General features: G+C 29.0%; 1 protein-coding gene across 1 annotated transcript; it reads right to left on the reverse strand.

Moving 5' to 3' along the window:
- Positions 1 to 15116: 15116 nt before the first annotated feature.
- Positions 15117 to 18565, reverse strand: LOC129966268 (uncharacterized). The gene is made up of 2 exons (XM_056080682.1): positions 17984 to 18565; positions 15117 to 15200 (listed from the first exon to the last, which is right to left on the reverse strand). Exons 1-2 carry the CDS (start codon positions 18563 to 18565, stop codon positions 15117 to 15119), a joined length of 666 nt encoding a protein of 221 aa, XP_055936657.1.
- Between the last annotated feature and the right edge of the window lie 559 nt (positions 18566 to 19124).

Here is a 19124-nt window from a genome sequence, read left to right on the forward strand (position 1 = left end):
ATTATTACAAATGCATCGAATAGCAATACAAAATTTTACATGACCAAGTATACTGAAAAGTCTTAATTGATCTTTGCTGAAAATTACGAGTAATTATCAGTTACGCACAAAGGCAAACTGACTCTAATACTGAATAACATTTTAAAAACTGAATATTTTGAATACAAGGAAAGTAAAATCAGGTCTCATACAGTATCGTAAGTGGGTTTACTCTTGTTACTGTAATATATAAGTATGTTACGCTTACCATTCTGTGATGAAAAATTTCAGAAAGTTATAAAATCCTATAATTAAGCTAAGATTAAGGAAAAGTAAGCCATCTTGCCTAAAATTGCAAATCGTCGAACTTAATGAGCATTACAATTTTATTTTATCTTATCGAGGAAATAAATGCAAAAAAAAAAGAAATGCAGTAATTTAAATCAAATCATTTCCACGAAAATGAATAATTTTTACTGAAGTGGGCTGCAAAAACAAAACTTGAAAAAAGATGAATAAACCTTGATGTACTTCATAATGAAATGCATGAGTTTTGCGCACACCTAGTTATATTTTTAAAATATGTTTAATCATAAATAATTAATTTTTACTTGGGAATACAGGAATTTAAGAATCAGAAACATTGTTTTAAAATTATTGCTCTCTTTTAACATTAAATAAAAAAAGTTTTTAAAAAATTAGTCAGGAAAAGAGACTAAAAAATTAACTTTGAGTTTTAATGAAAAAAGGAAAACTTTTTAAATGTAATCCTACATAATAGTAAAAAATTTTAATATGAATCGTATCCAGTAGAACAATAACAAAAGGAATGTTGACTATATTTAAAAAGTTCTAAACATTAAAAAAAGACTTTTAAATCATGGTTAAAAGTCACTTCTTAACAATTGGATACAAATAATATAAGCCTAACACAAAAAAATTAATTTTCGTATATTCTAATTATAATATTCGCAAACACTCAGACAGATAACGAAATTCCAAGAAAGTTTTTTTCGGGTTCACAAAGATCTAATATGTAAAGAATTATCGAAGCCTCGAGTTCGAATATTTAGACAATTAAAATTATTTATTTATTAACATGAGACGCAAATAAACCATTCTTAGTATAATCGTATATATATGTAAGCATTTAAGAAAGAATCATTTCTAATTGAAAGAATACAAATGACTTTTCATCAATTAATTTATCAATAAATTCTTATAAACCATGCCTTCTCGAATTCAAATGATTTTCTTAACAGAGTTTTATGGCTAGAAAAGCTTGAATACCGTTGCTTTCATCAATGTTAAGTATTAAAATCGTTCAGAAAATTGATGATGAAATAATTTAAAACTTATTAAAATTTTCTTAATAACACAGGTTATGCTTATTATTTAATGATGGGATTTTTTTTAACATATTTTATATGTACTTCACCGTCCGAAACAAATATGTGACGTTAATTTATCATGTACCATCCATATCAAATTTTTATTCCTTTTCTCTTGTATGTAATAAATGATGATTGTATTACTTAAGTTGCCATGTTAAATTAGGTTTAAATAATAAATTAAAATTAAAACACTTTCTTAATAAATTCGTAAAACGCTTTAATTGGGCTTGTAAAATGGAGCAACATTGCTATAAATCTGCAATAGCTTAATTAAATATCAAAAATGAAAAAAACAAAAATAAAATGAAAGCAAAATAAAAATTTCCTTTGTTCCATTCTGTTATTTCCCAACCTTCAGTAGATTTTGTATACACAGTCGCTATACGGATTTCAACAAAAATCTTGAGAGTATCTCACCTATCTCCTTACCATTCCTCGTTGTGATTTTGCCCTGTTAAAATCGCTCGTTTTATTCTTCACAAGTATTGACCAATTTTTCAAAGAAATTGTCTAAATGACTACGCAAGTGATAAATATTTATATTCATATTGCAATCAAAGTTTCTTGCAGCTGCTAATCATATTATTATTTATATCAATAAAATTTTCAGCCTCTTTATTTCTCAGAAGTTCTTTCTTGACAAGAAAAATGATATCCAATCTATCTTCCCTGTCTCATTCATAGAATTCCAGAAATGAGAATCGTTTATGAGTTCTGGGACTTGGGAATCAAAAATAATTCCATCTTTAAGTTTTTCAGTATTTATTCTTCCTAGTTCTATGAATACAGAACAAAGACTTTCATTAATTCTAGCTTTGTAGCAGAGGCAAGATAATTCTTTCTCAGGTGAGTTCGTAAATGACATTCTTTCTCCTACCATCATGTGTTTTTTTTTTCTAATAGGCAACTTTTTTACTATTCAGTGATACTGTTTGGCTTTCTATTCCATAGTCTCCAAAATGCAAGTATATTTAGTGTGGTCAGGGGCGGATACAAGGAAGGGAATATAACTCCTCCTTAGACAACAGTTGTAGTTTGGGTGTAATGCAGCTGTAATGTTAATCGCATTTGAACAGTTGATCGTACTATAAATGAATGTTTGATTGTTAAAAGAAAATCCTTTATAGAAACTGGTTAGGCAAAAGAAGAAAAAATTAGATTTATTTTGATTATCCATCTTTTTTGTAACCTTACATGCCCATTTTTTTTTTTTAAATTTTTTTAACTTCTTTGATGAATAGTCGATTTGATTCTCATATAAAATCATTGTTATGAATGCTAGCATTCACTACAGTCGAGTAAAGATGATGCATCTATAAAAAAAGTACTATTTATAATATATTAACACATTGACTGGCCGCGCTGAATTTCTCACTATGTAATTCATATGGCCGTGCCGGCCACCGGTGACCCCCACAGCATTCAACATGTTAACAAAAAAGTTATCGTATACTCTATGTATTGTATATCTTCTATATACTATACGTAGAGTATTATATAATAGAACTTACTATATATTTAATGCTGGCGATTGGCAACCATAGAATTTCACAGCTGAAACGTTTATAGAACCTTCCTTTCTCTCTTGTGCCCTTATGTCTGTTTATTGTATAGGGTAGCCTTCATTGCTTCTACCATGAAGCATTTGAGGAGCTATATTTATATACATAAAGTGCTGTTTATTAAGAAGGACTAATATAGTGACTAAAATAATAAAAATAAAAAGTAATAAGAATAAAAAGTAAAACGGTATTAAGTATAATAAACATAACATTAGCTTAAACATTAACATTAACGTATTCAGAAAAAAACATTGTCATCTTTTTGTACAAAGTATAAAAACTAAATTAAATGTAATTAACTGAAGTTTGAAATATCAGCTCTCTTTTTGTATTTAAAATAAAATAAATCACTCAACGCATAATGGCGCATTTTAATATCAAACGCATTATTCCTGGTTTCTTGCTTGACCTCCAGACCCTTCCAGAAAATTTCGGTACTCATGACTTTCTCTAAAATGCCAATATGTATCCTCAATTGAGAGTGGCCCTTTTCTTGACCATCGAGAAAATCGATCTGTTATAAGTCCACACACCTTACCCATTGATGTTCGCTAAATTTAAACTTTCCCAAGACAAAAGCTATGGTAAACCATTCCTTTTTTTTTATTGCACAGCTTCCTTTGTAAGAATCTTATATTTCCTCTCTTTTCATACGATTCATTTATTAAAGGATTAATTTTTCTATAAAAATCTTTAGTTATACAGAATTTCAAAAAAAAAAAAAAAAAAAAATAGAGATTCATTGTGTAGAAATTCAGTCAGCAATTTTTATACTTAAAACCACTCTTCAAATATAATCAAATATCGGCAAAACACACTCAAAAAATTACCATTTATAAATAATGTTGATCTTTGTAATACAGTAAAACTGGATTATATAAGAACAATATGTTTTTTAATGGTCAAATTAATGAAACGCTACCCAATGTAACTTTTAACATTTCTATTAATTAGTATCACGCTACAGTCATGTTATATATATACAGTCATGTTATATTATATATATTGCCTGTATAATCTTTTAACGAGCAATGCGTCGTGTTTCATCATATTAAAAAAGCATGCCTTTCACCCAGTAGCAAACACTGTAGTGGATTTCATAATCAAGTTGGCGTGCAGAATTTCATATGAATAACGTGAACGTGAAATGTTTCCATTATGTTTAGTTTTCAGTGCTTCTCTTATCATTAACATTCATATGCGATTACCATAAACGATTTCAATTTTTATTTAATTGTTATCCTTACATATCAAACTAACTCATATAGTGAATTTCAATTCAAAATTCTTGCCTTAAAATGGTTTGCAAATACAATTAAAAAAACTTGTGACACATTATGGGAGTGAGTTATTCTTCAAACGTTAGCATTAATATTAATGATTTGTTACATTATTGTTTCAAAAAACATTTTATGTCTTTGACACTGAAGTAATTTTGAAATCTTATTATTAACTATTGCCTGGGTTGTTACTTTTTTCCATTTAATAAATGCTTTTGAGGTTTCAGTTTAGTATAGTAACGTCTCTTTTGGAAGTAAATGGAATGGTGGAAATTTTTCTTGGTTTGATCAGAGAATATCTGAGTAAGAAAGATTCCTACATTGAACTAATCATTTATATTTAAATCATTTAATACTTTCGAATAGAAGTAATATAGTTTTCGGAAAAAAATATTATATGTTTTTTTTTTCATTTTATTTTGTTTAAATTTTTAAAAAATCCTTAGAAAGGGGCATGTGAAATTGTCGTTATATGCTAAGCTTCGTAACGAAATTGCAGATATCCGGGCCCAAAGATACTCTGAAAATATTAAAACTAAGGATAATTTTTTCATTTATTTTTTTAAAAAAGAGAGAAAGATATTTTTGCTTATACTGAAAGAGTTGTTCTTGCTTATGAAAATGAATGGAGGATGTCATTTATTTTTTCCACTAAGGAATAGAGTTTTAAGAAAATTATCTGACAGAGTGATGTGTAAATAAAATTCAAATGCTCTCTGAATTAATTTTTTTTATAATATGAAAGGTTATGTTCACTTAGTTTGACATTACAAATTATTTTCGCAATTCATCATGTAGTGGAGATATCAAAATAATTATTACTATCTTAAAGCAGAATACTTCATTAATGCAAATCATTTTAACTTTATTTTAAAGCGATTGTTATTATAATTGCCAATGGTTGAATATAAAACAGCGTTTAAATCTCTATTAAAAAATTCAGCTTTTAAAAAATTAGGAAATTTAACAAAGAAAATAACGAAACCCAATCGGGTTTAGTTTCAATATTTTAGAGCTCAATTTGTTACTAACTGTTTAATTCTAAATTAAACTTTTCATTACAAAAGAAAATAACTTTCTTGAATTTACAGTCACTATTTTTGTGGCAGATGTAAGGATTGTGCAATACAAAATATTATATCCATAAAAAAATTATTAAAATAGAACTGAAAACAAATATCAATATCATCCAAAATTAGCTCAAAGCAAAGGCATTTTTAGAATATTATATAAATTTAGAATTTCGATATTAATACTTCCTAAAACTACATCAAAGATATTCAAAGATATATAAAGCAATTAGTTTTATGTTTTTTTAACTCTGTACAAAACCAATTTGAAAATATACAACTTATAATGTGAAAAACAAATGTTTTTATAGCTCAGTTTCCTGGAGATGTCTAAATATAAACATAATAAAGCCCAATATTGAAATACTCGGAAAACCCTGAGTCATTTCCAACTCGAATATCACGGAATAACCAGGTTAATGGGTATGAAATTGAACTCAGAGTAAAATTACATCACTGTTTCCTCTGTTTGGATATTTTTTCAATATATTTCCTCAACCAAAAAAGAAGACAAACGTCAATGAAATTTTAAATAAAACAAAAAAATCTTATCTTAAACATCAAATTCTTTTTTAAAAATTCAATTCGGAAAAAAAAAGTGAGCGAAATTTAGAAATAAGATAAGAATGGAATCTATGTCTGAAATCATACATTTTAATGTTTAATAATTCATAATGCAGACCTCAATAACATTTTGCAAAGAATAGCATATTTGTACCTCATTAGGAAAAAGTTAAGATGAAACTTTCCCTTAAACGTGCAAAAATTGTTATCAACTTATCTTCTTGTCATGGATGAGGAATTACTGGCATAGAAAAGTCTAAAAATGGGAAACGCTTGCATGTTTAGGAAAATTGCATGCACACGCTATTTTACGGAGCCTGTATTTACATGAATAAGTTACTTGGTATAGGAAATTTCCAATTTCCTATGGGGTAAATGTGTCATTTTTGTGAACTTCTCTTCCGAGTATATTCATCATATATAAAAAGGACTGTACTCAACTAACCATTCACAATTTGAACAGAACTGCAGAGCAGAAGAACTTGGAAATTCATCGTCAGAAGTGAGTTGTTTTTCATAGCAATTTCAAACAAAATCAAAGAAATGTTTGCCTAAATTTTTTTTAATGTGTGCTTTAAACTGAATATAATTTAATATCCTTTACAAATTATTAAAAAATTAAGTTTACATTTTATATGCTATAAATTTTGATGACTTTTGGTTTTAAAACTTATAAAAATAATTAGTGCATAAAAGATGTAATTGAAAACTTGAAAATAACGTATAAAAAATAATTTTGTAAATTTGCATTTAAAGAGAGTTTACTTAATATTGCTTTTAAGTAAGAAATAAAATATCTAGCTTTCCAATAATTATTAATTGATCCCTTATTTAGAAATAATTAAATGTTGATTTATATTTACTTATAGTACAATTTTATTCATTTTTTTCTTAATTAAAATGTTATGTTATCAACCTCATTACATTTTATAAAAATTGTATCATCTGTTAAGTATTTTTCTAAAAAAAAGAAAATGAAATATAATTAAAGATCGGAAGTCATAGATGTAGAAGATAAATTATTAAACATTATTATAATTTATATATACAGAGGTATAAAATTGTGGATGTGTGGAATTCTGAATATCAAATCGTACACTCATGTGGGTGTATATATATACATATATATAATACACATTATCACATTTTTATTATAATAAAAAAATAAATTAATAAAGCAGCAAATGATAAACAATATAAATTTTTTTAAGAATGAAAATATTTAGAAAATGATTAAGCATTTTATTATAAGTAATTATTTATTATAAATTTATTAAATTTTAAAAAATAAATGTATATATAATAATATATAAATTTATTTTAAATTATTAATTATTTTATTCAAATATTTATAAAATTATTAATTATTAAAAATTTTATAAAAGTAAATTGAAAATTAAGTATTATGATTATAAAAGGAATTTACATGAAGAAAAAGAAATATGAATTTATAATTATTTTAGAAGCGCAAAGCAGAAATCAAATGTAGTATCTTAGCCATCTTATTACACATGATTATTTTATTATTTAAAATGGCATAAACATAATTAGCAAACATTCGTTCATATTTCGGCATTACATAATTCTACTTCTGCCATCTATCATCAAATGTAAGAACTATTTGCTTATATTCTATAGATTCTCCTGCTGCCATCTATATTTGGCAATCTAAAAATTTTCATCCATTAAAAATAATAAAATTTTCTTTTTTTTCCCTGTTCAAAAAACGTTCAGAATAAAAGAAATTTTATGGCAAATTTAAGCTGTTAGATATTAACAAATGCTGTGTGAAGAGAACATTTTAAGTCATTTTTTTATAAGCCCAAATAGAAAAGTAGTTAAGAAAGTGATTACAAAAAAAACTTACATTCAATATAAAAAATTTCTCTTCAATTTCTCATGCTTTACTAAAATAATCGCATTTTGGTGATTCCAGCCTTTTCAAGTGTGAAATCTAGACTCTTATTGCATTGCTCCCACTTTTTTTTTTTTTTTTTTTTTTTTTTTTGTTACAGATTAATTTTTGTCTGTCGATTTGTATTAGAAAATACTTTTAATATTCTGATTACTGAAAATACTTGCTAGAAAAGTGAACCAAACATATTATTTATCTCACAACCTATAGTAAATTAGTGAATTATTTTTTGAGAATAATAATTATTTTTAATTATAATTAATAATATTTATTTTATCTGATAATTTACGGCGTTGTATGATGCCCTTCAGATATTTTACAGTAGCTTTCCATATTGTGAAATTTAAGCATTTAACAATACTATCTTCTGGTAAATAATTTAAACTTGGACACAACAATACCAAAATATTCTAACAATGTATTATATATTATTCCTTAAATAAATAGTAGGTATATGAAGTTTCATGATCATGCTTCTACATTTACTTCCAAATAAGAAGATAAAACCCCAGTTTGAGTTAAAACTACTTTTAGATATATTTCTTGCTTGACAATTTGAAACTCTAGACAGCCTCGCGGCATCAGATTTCCATTCAAAGTATATACAGTCCCCTCAGTAGTTGAGGTCAAACAAAGGACACGTTACAATTAATTTACATTACTTTTAAATTCTTTTTGTGGGCTGTTGTATTAGTATATTCTGTAGATTATAGTAACAGTAGTAGGATTGGACTTTCTTTTGTAATAGATTTAAAATTACCTCTTCTTTAATTACCATAATTTTTTCAAAAAATTAAACAATGCTTACATTTTTTCTTAAGATACTGAATGGCTTTCGTCAGTATACTAATATCACACCATACTAATAGAAATTCAGATTAAAATACCATTTATTTAATGCTAATAATAAGTAATTCAATGAATTTTATCACTTTTTTTTTATATTGAACTACTAATTCCCGAAATAAAGGACTGAAAGATATGTCGTTTTCTACAAAATCTTTTTATTTACAACCTTAATAATCAGTTTCTTGATACATTGATGCCTAACCATAAAAGTGTAATTTAGAAATTTCACTTCTAATAAGCGACTTTTATTACAGACATATATATTCATACCAATGGCTGCCTCAAAGAAAATTGTGTCCTTTTGCATCTGTCTTATCATTTCTTCAGCCTTCATGACAGTGGAAGGCATGCACGGTGGTGGTGGTATGATGGGAGGATTGCTCGGAGGTGGTGGTGGAGGCCATGGAAAAAGAGGTGGAGGCAGAAGTGCTGTTGAGGCATTGCTAGCAGCTGGTATCCTAGCCAAGTTGCTTTCAAAACACCACGGGGGTGGCGAGCACCATCATATAGAGTACATTCCTTATCATTATGAGATGGAACATCATGGACACCATGGATGGATGTAATAGATGAGACTATGAATGTGGTTGTAGATATATCTAACAATTATATTTTCATTAAAATGTAAATAGTAATTATAACAATAATTTACATTCATTTGTATACAGTCATTTCCTTGTATTATGCATGTCTCTTATGTAAATAAAAGTCACTTTATCATTTGTATAAATGTTTCTCTTTAATTTCAATATAATTTATCTGACAGATAATGAGATATCACATTATTACTTTATGTAGGAATCCCCTTATCCCAGAAAATAATAAAAAAAAATCTCGTTTATTCTACACAGTTCAAATGGATAACGTTCTTAAATCGTTGTACATAAATAGTTGTTCGGTTGATTGCAAAATTATTTAGATTTATTGGCAAGGATTACATACAGCTAATTCAAATATTTTTTTTAAACTTGTGGTGGATGACACTTGATGTTAATACATTTTTTTAAAAAATATTAATAAATTAATTAAATTTGTCCAGTAATTTCTATTTCATCGCCAAAGTTGCCAAATCCGTCGCCAAATGGTCGCCATGCTCTGAAATTACTGACGCGACACCCGATCATAAATAATATAAGATATATATATAAATAATATAAGAAAATAAGTAGGAATTGACTTTAAAAAATTTTTTTTATATTACTTGTTTCAAAATTATCTTTGTCCACAAAATTCCAAAACTTGCTTCTGCAATTTAATTGAAATTCTAAAACATTTAGTTGGTTATAATCTTCAATGAATTTCCCAAGACTTTATATTCGCTTTAAAGTTATATCATCTTAATGAAATTTGAAGTCAGACTCAATATACGGTTTGATTTAAAAAATCCTATTAGCCCAAAATATTTCACGAAAGCCTCATAGTATTGTTCGACAATCTGAAAGCTGTATAATATCGGGAAGGTATCGTAATAATATTGTTGGAAACGTTGTGCTAATAGAGAACGACTCTAAATTAAAAAGAAAAAGAATATTTTGATTCTTAACAGAAAATTCCTGACGTTTTATTTTTTTTAAATTTGAACGTCTTAAAATCTTATATCCGATAATTTACATTCAACAATTGTTAACTGCAAAAAATTATCTATTATGGCAACGGCAAAAATTAAAAATTATATAAGTACTATAAAAGAAAAAAATATAAATCATAAGGTTAAAAACAATATTTTATGAAATTAACTTATTAAGAAAATATTTTCTAGTGCAATAGACTTTGAAAGGAAGATACATTGTATTTAGAAAAATTTACATTTTTTAATATTTATTTGTATTAGAGTGCTCTATCGTTGCTGTTTAGGCCGTCGATAGCTCAGTTTTTAGAAAACTCAATCACATATAAATGAAACACAAACTCGTGGACTGTATCTCTCTTTGTTTATTCTCAAAACTCCTGACACACCCTCTCTCTCTCAGGGGTTTACACACACACTCTCACGGTTATATGATTTCACCACTTGGTGGCGCTACAAATTTAGTAGGCGGAGCGTTCTGCTGACTTATTGGCGTCAACATTCCGCCCCCCTTGAAATATCATTTCAAAATCTCAACATTACAGAAATAAAAATTTAACACATTACTTAATTAGACAATGCAAAATTTCAACAATTATCTTGCACAAGATACAAAAAAATTACACTTAAAAAAAAAATTGAATATTATATACAAAACATTTTTGAAAAGACAATATATGCGATATTTCAATATGTACAATGAACAACTTAAACATACATTATATCATTTTAAATACTAAATATAATAATTACACTAGATATACATTGATTTTATTCACATGGTAACAAACAAATTTTTGAAATTGCTCTTTTCGTGACTCCTTGTGGAGTTTTTATAAGTACTACTCTGACTTTGCCGTCTGATCCATAAATTAAATCTTGTATTCTTCCCATTGTCCACTGGCAAGGGGGAAGATTATCATCTTTTAAAAGAACTATAGAATCCTTTGAAATGTTTTGTTTCTCAAACTGCCATTTGTGTCTGGCTTGCAGATTATTTAAGTAATCTAATTTCCATTTTTTCCAAATTGTTTGGACCATTTTTCTCAATCTTTGCCATTGAGATAAAAGATTATCTATTCTCTCTGAATAATCTGGATCAGGAATACTATTTATGGGACGGCCGATTAAAAAATGGCCTGGGGTCAAAATTTCAAAATTGTTTGGATCTGATGACAAAGGTGTCAGTGGGCGACTGTTTAGAATACCTTCAATTTGAATAACAATAGTCAAAAACTGTTCCATTGTTAAACGCGCATTACCAACAACTCTCTTTAAATGGTGTTTGAAAGATTTAACACCCGCCTCCCATAAGCCACCGAAGTTAGGTGACCTTGGTGGAATAAATTTATATGTCACTTGTTCAGTTCTTAAGTAATTAGCTAATGGCTCTGGGGGTCTACCAATCATATTTTGCAAACGTTTCAAATCTGAATTGGCCCCTTTGAAATTAGTTGCATTATCAGAACAGATAGAGGAACTAACACCTCTTCTGCTAACAAAGCGCTTTAAAGTGGCAATCATTGCCTCTGCAGTTAAGTCAGTGACTATTTCCAAGTGGATTGTCTTAGTAGCAGGAATAAGCTCGGACGTATTTCCACACCACTTGTGTAATGACATCTGGGCAGTTTTTAGAATGCCAACAAGTTCATGTTGCAAAGTTTTTGTCTCTTCCAATGTACTCGCTCCACTTAAAACATCGTCCATATAAAAATCATGGCACAAGACTGATGCAGCACTTGGAAAGTTTTTTCCCTCGTCAATGGAAATTTGCTTAAGTGTTCTCATGGCTAGATATGGAGCACTAACCGTTCCGTAGGTAACCGTATTTAGCTGATACGTTTTAACGGACTCATTAGCTCCCTCTTTCCATAAAATTCTTTGTAGATTTCTTTGATTCTCATCTATATTGATCATACGATACATCTGACGAATATCTGCAGGAAATGCAAATATATGTTTTCTGAATCTAATTAGTAATGTAAATAGATCGTCTTGAATCACTCCGCCGTTATACTGAATTGAGTTGAGCGATTTTCCACTACTAGTCAAGGTGGACGCATTAAAGACAGTACGTAGTTTAGTCGTCGTTTTTTGAGGCCTATAGATGCCATTATGAGGCATATAATATGTCACTTCAGGTTCAACACTTTTATCTTGTATCTCGCTCATGTGGCCTAACTCCTCATACTCCTTCAGAAAATCAGAATACAGTTTCAGATATTTTTGGTCTCTAGACAGGCGAGTCCACAGCGATTCGAGTCGTTTTAGAGCAATATCTCTTGAATTCCCTAGACATGACCAATGCTCTTTAAATGGCATCGCCACAGTATATTTTCCTGTCTCATCTCTTCTATGTGTTCGCGCATAATGCTCCTCACAAATAGCATTTTCTTTACTTTTAGGTAATTCATTACCCATTTCCTCAATCTCCCAAAATTTTCTCAAGTTTGAATTTAATTCTTCTGCTCCACATATTAAACCGCAATAGTTAGAATTTAATTTAACTGAACTCGAAACGCTACCTCCTACAATATACCCAAATACAGAGTCCTGTAACGTCAAATTCTCATTTTTAGCATTTAATTTTCCCGGCTTTATTATTTCATAAAAGTATTCAGCGCCAATTAAAATATCTATTTTGCCCGGAATATTAAAATTAGGGTCCGCAAGGTCAATTGATTCTGGCATATTTACACGCATATCTATCATCTTATTCGGTATTAAATCCGTTATTTTTGATACCACTAACATTGAAATATTTCTTTCGAAACTTTTATTTTTACTAGCCACAATTGCTGTTACTCTGCGATTAACTACAAGCGAGGCATTATTAATACAAGAAATAGATTGATTTATTTTTTCACTTTGGAGTCCTAGCCTCTGCATGCAATTCTGACTCATGAGGCAGCACTGTGAGCCGTTATCCAAAAGACACCTTACTTCCTGCCATTGCGAACATCTGTCTTTTATCAAACATCTTACAGTCGACAAAACAACATTCTTGTTTACCGTTAGATTTGTTGCGACAAAGGTCGGACCCCACTCACTGGGGGAAACCGGACCCTGTTCCGAATTTCTCCCCTCCGATTGCGACTTATTTATGACTTCGGCGGTTTTTACATTCGTAGACGAAACATTTTTTGTTTCTTTCGAAAAGTGTATTAACTTGTTGTGAGCTTTGCCACAGAAACAATTTCTAAACGAACACTTTTTAACGCTACAATTAGGCGATAAACATTTGAAGCAGACGTTTTTATTTTTTACTACCTCTACGCGTTCAAGAACCGAAAGTCTTTTAAATTGAGGACAAGCATACAAAGGATGATTCTCGCTTTTTAGACATAAATCGCAATTTTTATTTTTCATCTCATTGAAAAATACTTTTGATGCTGGTTTAAATTTATTGCTATAATTTTGCCCTCTTCTCATCTCATTAATGGTTTTGCCTTTGGAAGCAAAATAAAGATCACATTCTTTTCCTAACTCGAGAGGTGTAAACCACTTTTGATTTTGCCTAGTATTAATATGAGTTGCTGTTTCTTTATCCAGCGTTTGGAATAATTTATCCGAAACTATCAATTGTTTTAGGGTCTCAAAATCTTTAACACCCCTTAATTTTAAATAATATTCAAAACTCGTCATTAAGCGTGACGCGAATTGCACATGAGTTTCATTATCTCTAGTAGCGTATCTAAAATTCTCTAAAACTGCTTGCGCTGTTGGCTCGAATTCTCTTAGTACAATTGATTTAATTTCTTCATAATTATTTAAGTCTTTCTCAGCAATATAAGTTAGGATATTAGAAGCTCTTTCTCCTTATAAATTTAATAAAATCCCCGCTTTATATTTCTCAGGAACCTTTTTAGTATTAAGTGCTCTCTCTAACGAAGTAAAAAAGAAACCCCAATCCTGAGCTTTGCTCGGTGGTTTAATACACAATATTCTCACAGACTTTAATAAGCTATCCAGAGACTCTTCTGGTTCGGTTTTACTCTCTACATTAACGGAAGTCTGAGTACTATTTTCAGTAGCCCTTAATCGCGCTAATTGTAATTCTATTTTAGCTCTCTCTAATCTAAGACGCTCTAGTTCTATTTCACTATCCTGATCGGATTTTTGGTTTTTATTCCCTATTATTTGATCTACAGCATCTTTAACAACTTCGTTGTCATTTTTGTACACATCACTCTCCTCAATTAAACGTATTATTTCACTCTTTTTCATGCCTTCCGCAACAACCAAACCTATCTCCTCGGCAACGAGTTTTAATTCATCTTTCTTTAATTTTGCTAAACCCGCCATTTTAAATATATATTTCAAAACAATTCACGAGAATAATATTATCACAATTTTATTCTAAACTCATTAAAACAAAATTAACTTCGTCTCGGAAAATTAATTGTAACTCATCAAAAACAAACTTAACTTCATCTCGGGAAATTAATTATGACTCATTAAAAATAAAATTAACTTCAACTCGGGAAATTAATTATAACTCATCAAAAACAAAATTAACTTCATCTCGGGAAATTAATTATAACTTAACAAAAACAAAATTAACTTCATCTCGGGAAATTAATTAGTTAATAACTCAAAGGATAATACTGCCCATACCTCTTTGCTGGGACTGCTGTCACTCGAGACCAGTTATCCACAATAGCATTCTCATTCTTGGTATTTTCGCACCAATTTCGTCATCATCGACGATATCTCCACTAATAAATCACACATTTCAAATAATGAATCACTATACAATAGATGCATAGACGTCTCCGGCTAACTGGACCATATTTTGGCCGTCGATAGCTCAGTTTTTAGAAAACTCAATCACATATAAATGAAACACAAACTCGTGGACTGTATCTCTCTTTGTTTATTCTCAACACTCCTGACACACCCTCTCTCTCAGGGGTTTACACACACACTCTCACGGTTATATGATTTCACCACTTGGTGGCGCTACAAATTTAGTAGGCAGAGCGTTCTGCTGACTTATTGGCGTCAACAGTTGCTTCATCTAAAATACAAATGAAATTAGCCAATTAAAAAATAAGCATTAACATTAATATAAAATAAAATAAAATGGAATAAAAAATTGAAGGAAAAGAATTATCCGGCCTGAAGACATTATCAAGGCAACTTTGAATTCATCTTTTCCTTCAATTTTTTTTATTCTATTTTATATTATTTAAATTGTTAATGTGTATTTTTAGCTTAGATATTTACTATACAATCTTACAAGTACAGTCGCTACAGACTGTATTTTTTATGGAATCAAAATTCAGTTCAATCAATTAATTTGTATATAATATGTTATTATGTACGTTAAGATATTTTATATTCATTATCACATAACTACTTAAAATTCCAAAATTCTAGAGCATAAGTAAGTAAATGATCATTCTATTAGGGATTATTAACCTTACAAACAAAAAGTCTGGAAACTTTACAAATGCGGAAGGAAATAAATTATATAAAAAAATGTGTTAAAGAGCGTATGTTCCATGACGTCAGTTTAATAATCAAGTCTTTTTTTTTAATTATCCAAATTTTTAAATATATCTACGTTAATTCGCAAAATAAATAAAAGTATATAATATTTTCTCCGGAAACGAGAATGTAAGTAGTTATAAAAACTATATCAGTATTTAAATTTGATATAATATATGCAGTATTATACTTGGACTTTAATACAATATTCAAGTTAAAAATCTTTATAAATATGGGCCTTTTTTCGTATAATTTAATGTTACTTCGATGAATATGTATTTAGGAAAAATAAATGGACATGCTAATGCTAATAAATGGAATTATTAGTTTAGCTTATTTATATTAACACCAGTTATTTAAATTATTACTAATATTATTTAAAGCAACTCTAGGGCTATTTTGGGACGGACCTCATAATTTTGAACCGAGGTCAGATGACGAGGACAACACAAGAGCTGGCACGCCCCTCTCCACGCCACGCAAAACCTGCTGGAGGAGTTTGGCCGGGACGGTTTTAACGTGTACTAGACCCGCTTATATGAGGGCTCTTCGGAAAGGGAATTATAAACATCATTAATGATCATTAGCATCATTTATGAGTGCTCGTATATTTCACATAAATCTACAATATGGATGTAACAACTTTGTAATAAATTTCAATCAACTTGTCTTCTGAGTTATCGTATTCATATCTACATAGGTATAATTCTTAAAACGATTTTTTGACTTTAACATTTCAGAACTGTAAAGATTTGCCAAATTCCTTTTTACTGCTTTTATTCAGCGTTATTTATTCTTTTACATATTTCGTATATTAAAACGTAAAAAACTAAGCACATATCTTTAGTCAGACGAAGATATTGAACAATATTTTTTTTTTTTTGTTTTTGTTCACTAAATGTAATATTTTAAAGCATCATAAAAAATATATATGATTTATTATAGAATATCCCATACTTTTCTCTACTCACCTAATTCAAATTAATTTTTCATGTTTTTAAAAATTTGGTTTCTTTTTCTTTTTCCCACCTAGATGGCGCTGCAAAGATTATGGATATGATTCCAAGGAAAATATTTTAAGAAACTAACAAATTCGATAATATATTAGCATTAGGTTTTCTACCCCATTCATGTCTGTTATTAAAAATTTTATACCTAATGCATCAATTTGCTAAAGTATATTTTTAATGTATAATTTTTTGGCATAAATAAAATAATTTAAAACTTTCATTTATTTGATAGTTAAGCTCACTGTACTATGTGACGCCTTACTAAAATTACTAATGTCAAAATAAACTATAGCATCTTTTTCAAAATGCCTCCCAATTATAGAAAAAGATATTATAATCTCCTTTTCCATTAAAATTATTTAAAAAAAATTCTGAGATATTGTAATTTTCTTTTCAACAAACGTTGCAATTTATTAGAAAATGTTTTCATAAATATTAATTAAAATGTTTAAAGAAAATGTTTTAATTATTTTATTTTAATTAAGTTAAAATGTTTAAGGAAAACATTTTAATTAATTTAAATTCTTTGCTGTAAACATTTAATGTGTTAAAAACAAAAATCAGAAAACTTTTCCAGAATCACCATTTAAAATACATGAAAATCAGGCTCATAAATTAAGAAATTCATATCAACAAAATAAAATTTTAAAAAACATGAAAATATTTTTTACATTTTAAACGATTTAGAATTTATATTTAAAAATGGTAAATAATTTTTGATTACACATGCACTAAATTTATGTCGATAGCTCTCACATTATTAAAAAATCAGAACACAAGAATAAATTTGGACTCTTTTTCCTTTTATTCTGGTCATCATTGCTTAGCAGGCGCTGCCCTGCTACCGCACACACACTCGCTAACGCTACACGATACACTGAAGTGTTTTTCCCTTTGCCGCAAGAGGGCAGCACAGTGACAGGTCAGAACATACCGCCCGCCTTGACATAATGTTGTCAACACACACACACAAGGAAAAACTATGAAATATCACAATTCAATGCACAATGCTGAATAAAAACACACAAATTCAGATTTTAAACACTACACATTACAAGGTAATAACATTAATCACACAATAAAGAACACTAATATAAGATTACGCATCAATAGGTAAAATACAAATTTTTGAAATGGCTCTTTTATAAACTCCAGATTGAGTTTTAACTTTTACAACTCTAACCCTTTTATCTTCACCCAGATAACATTCAATTATTCTACCTAATGCCCATTTTTGAGGGGGTAGGTTTTCATCTTTAAGAAGCACTAACTCATTGATTTTTACATTATCTTTTTCTACCTTCCACTTGGACCTCTGTTGCAAATTATTAAGATACTGTATATGCCATTTTCTCCAAAACATTTGAATTAATTTTGTCAGTTTTTTCCAATTGGATAATCGATTGTCTTTAACTTCGATTAAATTTGGCTCTACAACAGTATTTAAGGATCTGCCAATTAAGAAATGAGCAGGGGTTAGCACGTCATACACATCGGTATCGGACGACAGAGGTGCAAGTGGTCTAGAATTTAGAATTCCTTCTATTTGCGTAATAACTGTTAGGAATTCTTCATAGCTCAATTTGGAATTACCTAAAATGCGTTTGAAATGATATTTAAATGCTTTAACTCCACTTTCCCAGAGGCAACCAAAGTTAGGTGCTCTAGGTGGAATGAAGTTCCAATCAATTCCCTCTGTTGACAAATAACTAGCATGACTATCGTCGGGTTTTACAACTAAATTGTATAACTTAGAAAGTTCCTTATTTGCTCCTATGAAGTTTGTGCCGTTATCTGAAAATAATTTCGAACATAAACCTCTTTGAGCCACAAATCTCTTTAAACACGCTATGAAGGCATCTGATGTTAAATCAGTGACCATCTCGAGGTGCACTGCCTTAGTAACTAAGCATACAAATAAACAGACATACACATTACGAAGTTGAATGTAATACTCAAAAACAGATCTAACTCTTGAAGCAAATTGCACATAATTTTCTGTTGGCAATTTTACTGCACTTTTAAAATGTTTTAGACATTCTTGATAAGTTGGTTGAAATTGTTTTAAGACAATAGATTTAATTTTTTCATAGTCACTCAACTCTTCTTCTTTGATATAAACCATTAAATTGCCAATTCTATCCCCTAATAGATTTAATAGAATTTCCGCTTTAAATTTATCACTAACTGCTTTTGTTTTGAAAGCTTTTTCGAGCGAATTGAAAAAGAGATTAAAACAATGCATTTCATTCAAACATGCATGCATTCAATGCATTTCATTCAAACATGCATTTCATTCAAAAACTTCAGCATTTTTGGGAACAGGAATCGTCAAAACTTTGATACTCTTAATTAAATTCTCTAAACTAAAACTCTGTTCATTATCGTTAAGCTCACACGATGAGGATTTGAGTTTTAAAAGCTCTATTTCTTTCTCTACA

The sequence above is a fragment of the Argiope bruennichi genome, chromosome 4 (assembly GCF_947563725.1).
Source record: "Argiope bruennichi chromosome 4, qqArgBrue1.1, whole genome shotgun sequence".
Taxonomy (NCBI): domain Eukaryota; kingdom Metazoa; phylum Arthropoda; class Arachnida; order Araneae; family Araneidae; genus Argiope; species Argiope bruennichi.

Coding starts and splice junctions, on each gene's coding strand:
- LOC129966268 (XM_056080682.1), bottom strand. CDS start 18,565: ATGGTCACTGATTTAACATCAGATGCCTTCATAGCGTGTTTAAAGAGA. Junction 15,201..17,983: donor AACAGAGGTCCAAGTGGAAG/GTAGAAAAAGAT, acceptor TTTGTATTTTAG/ATGAAGCAACTGTTGACGCC.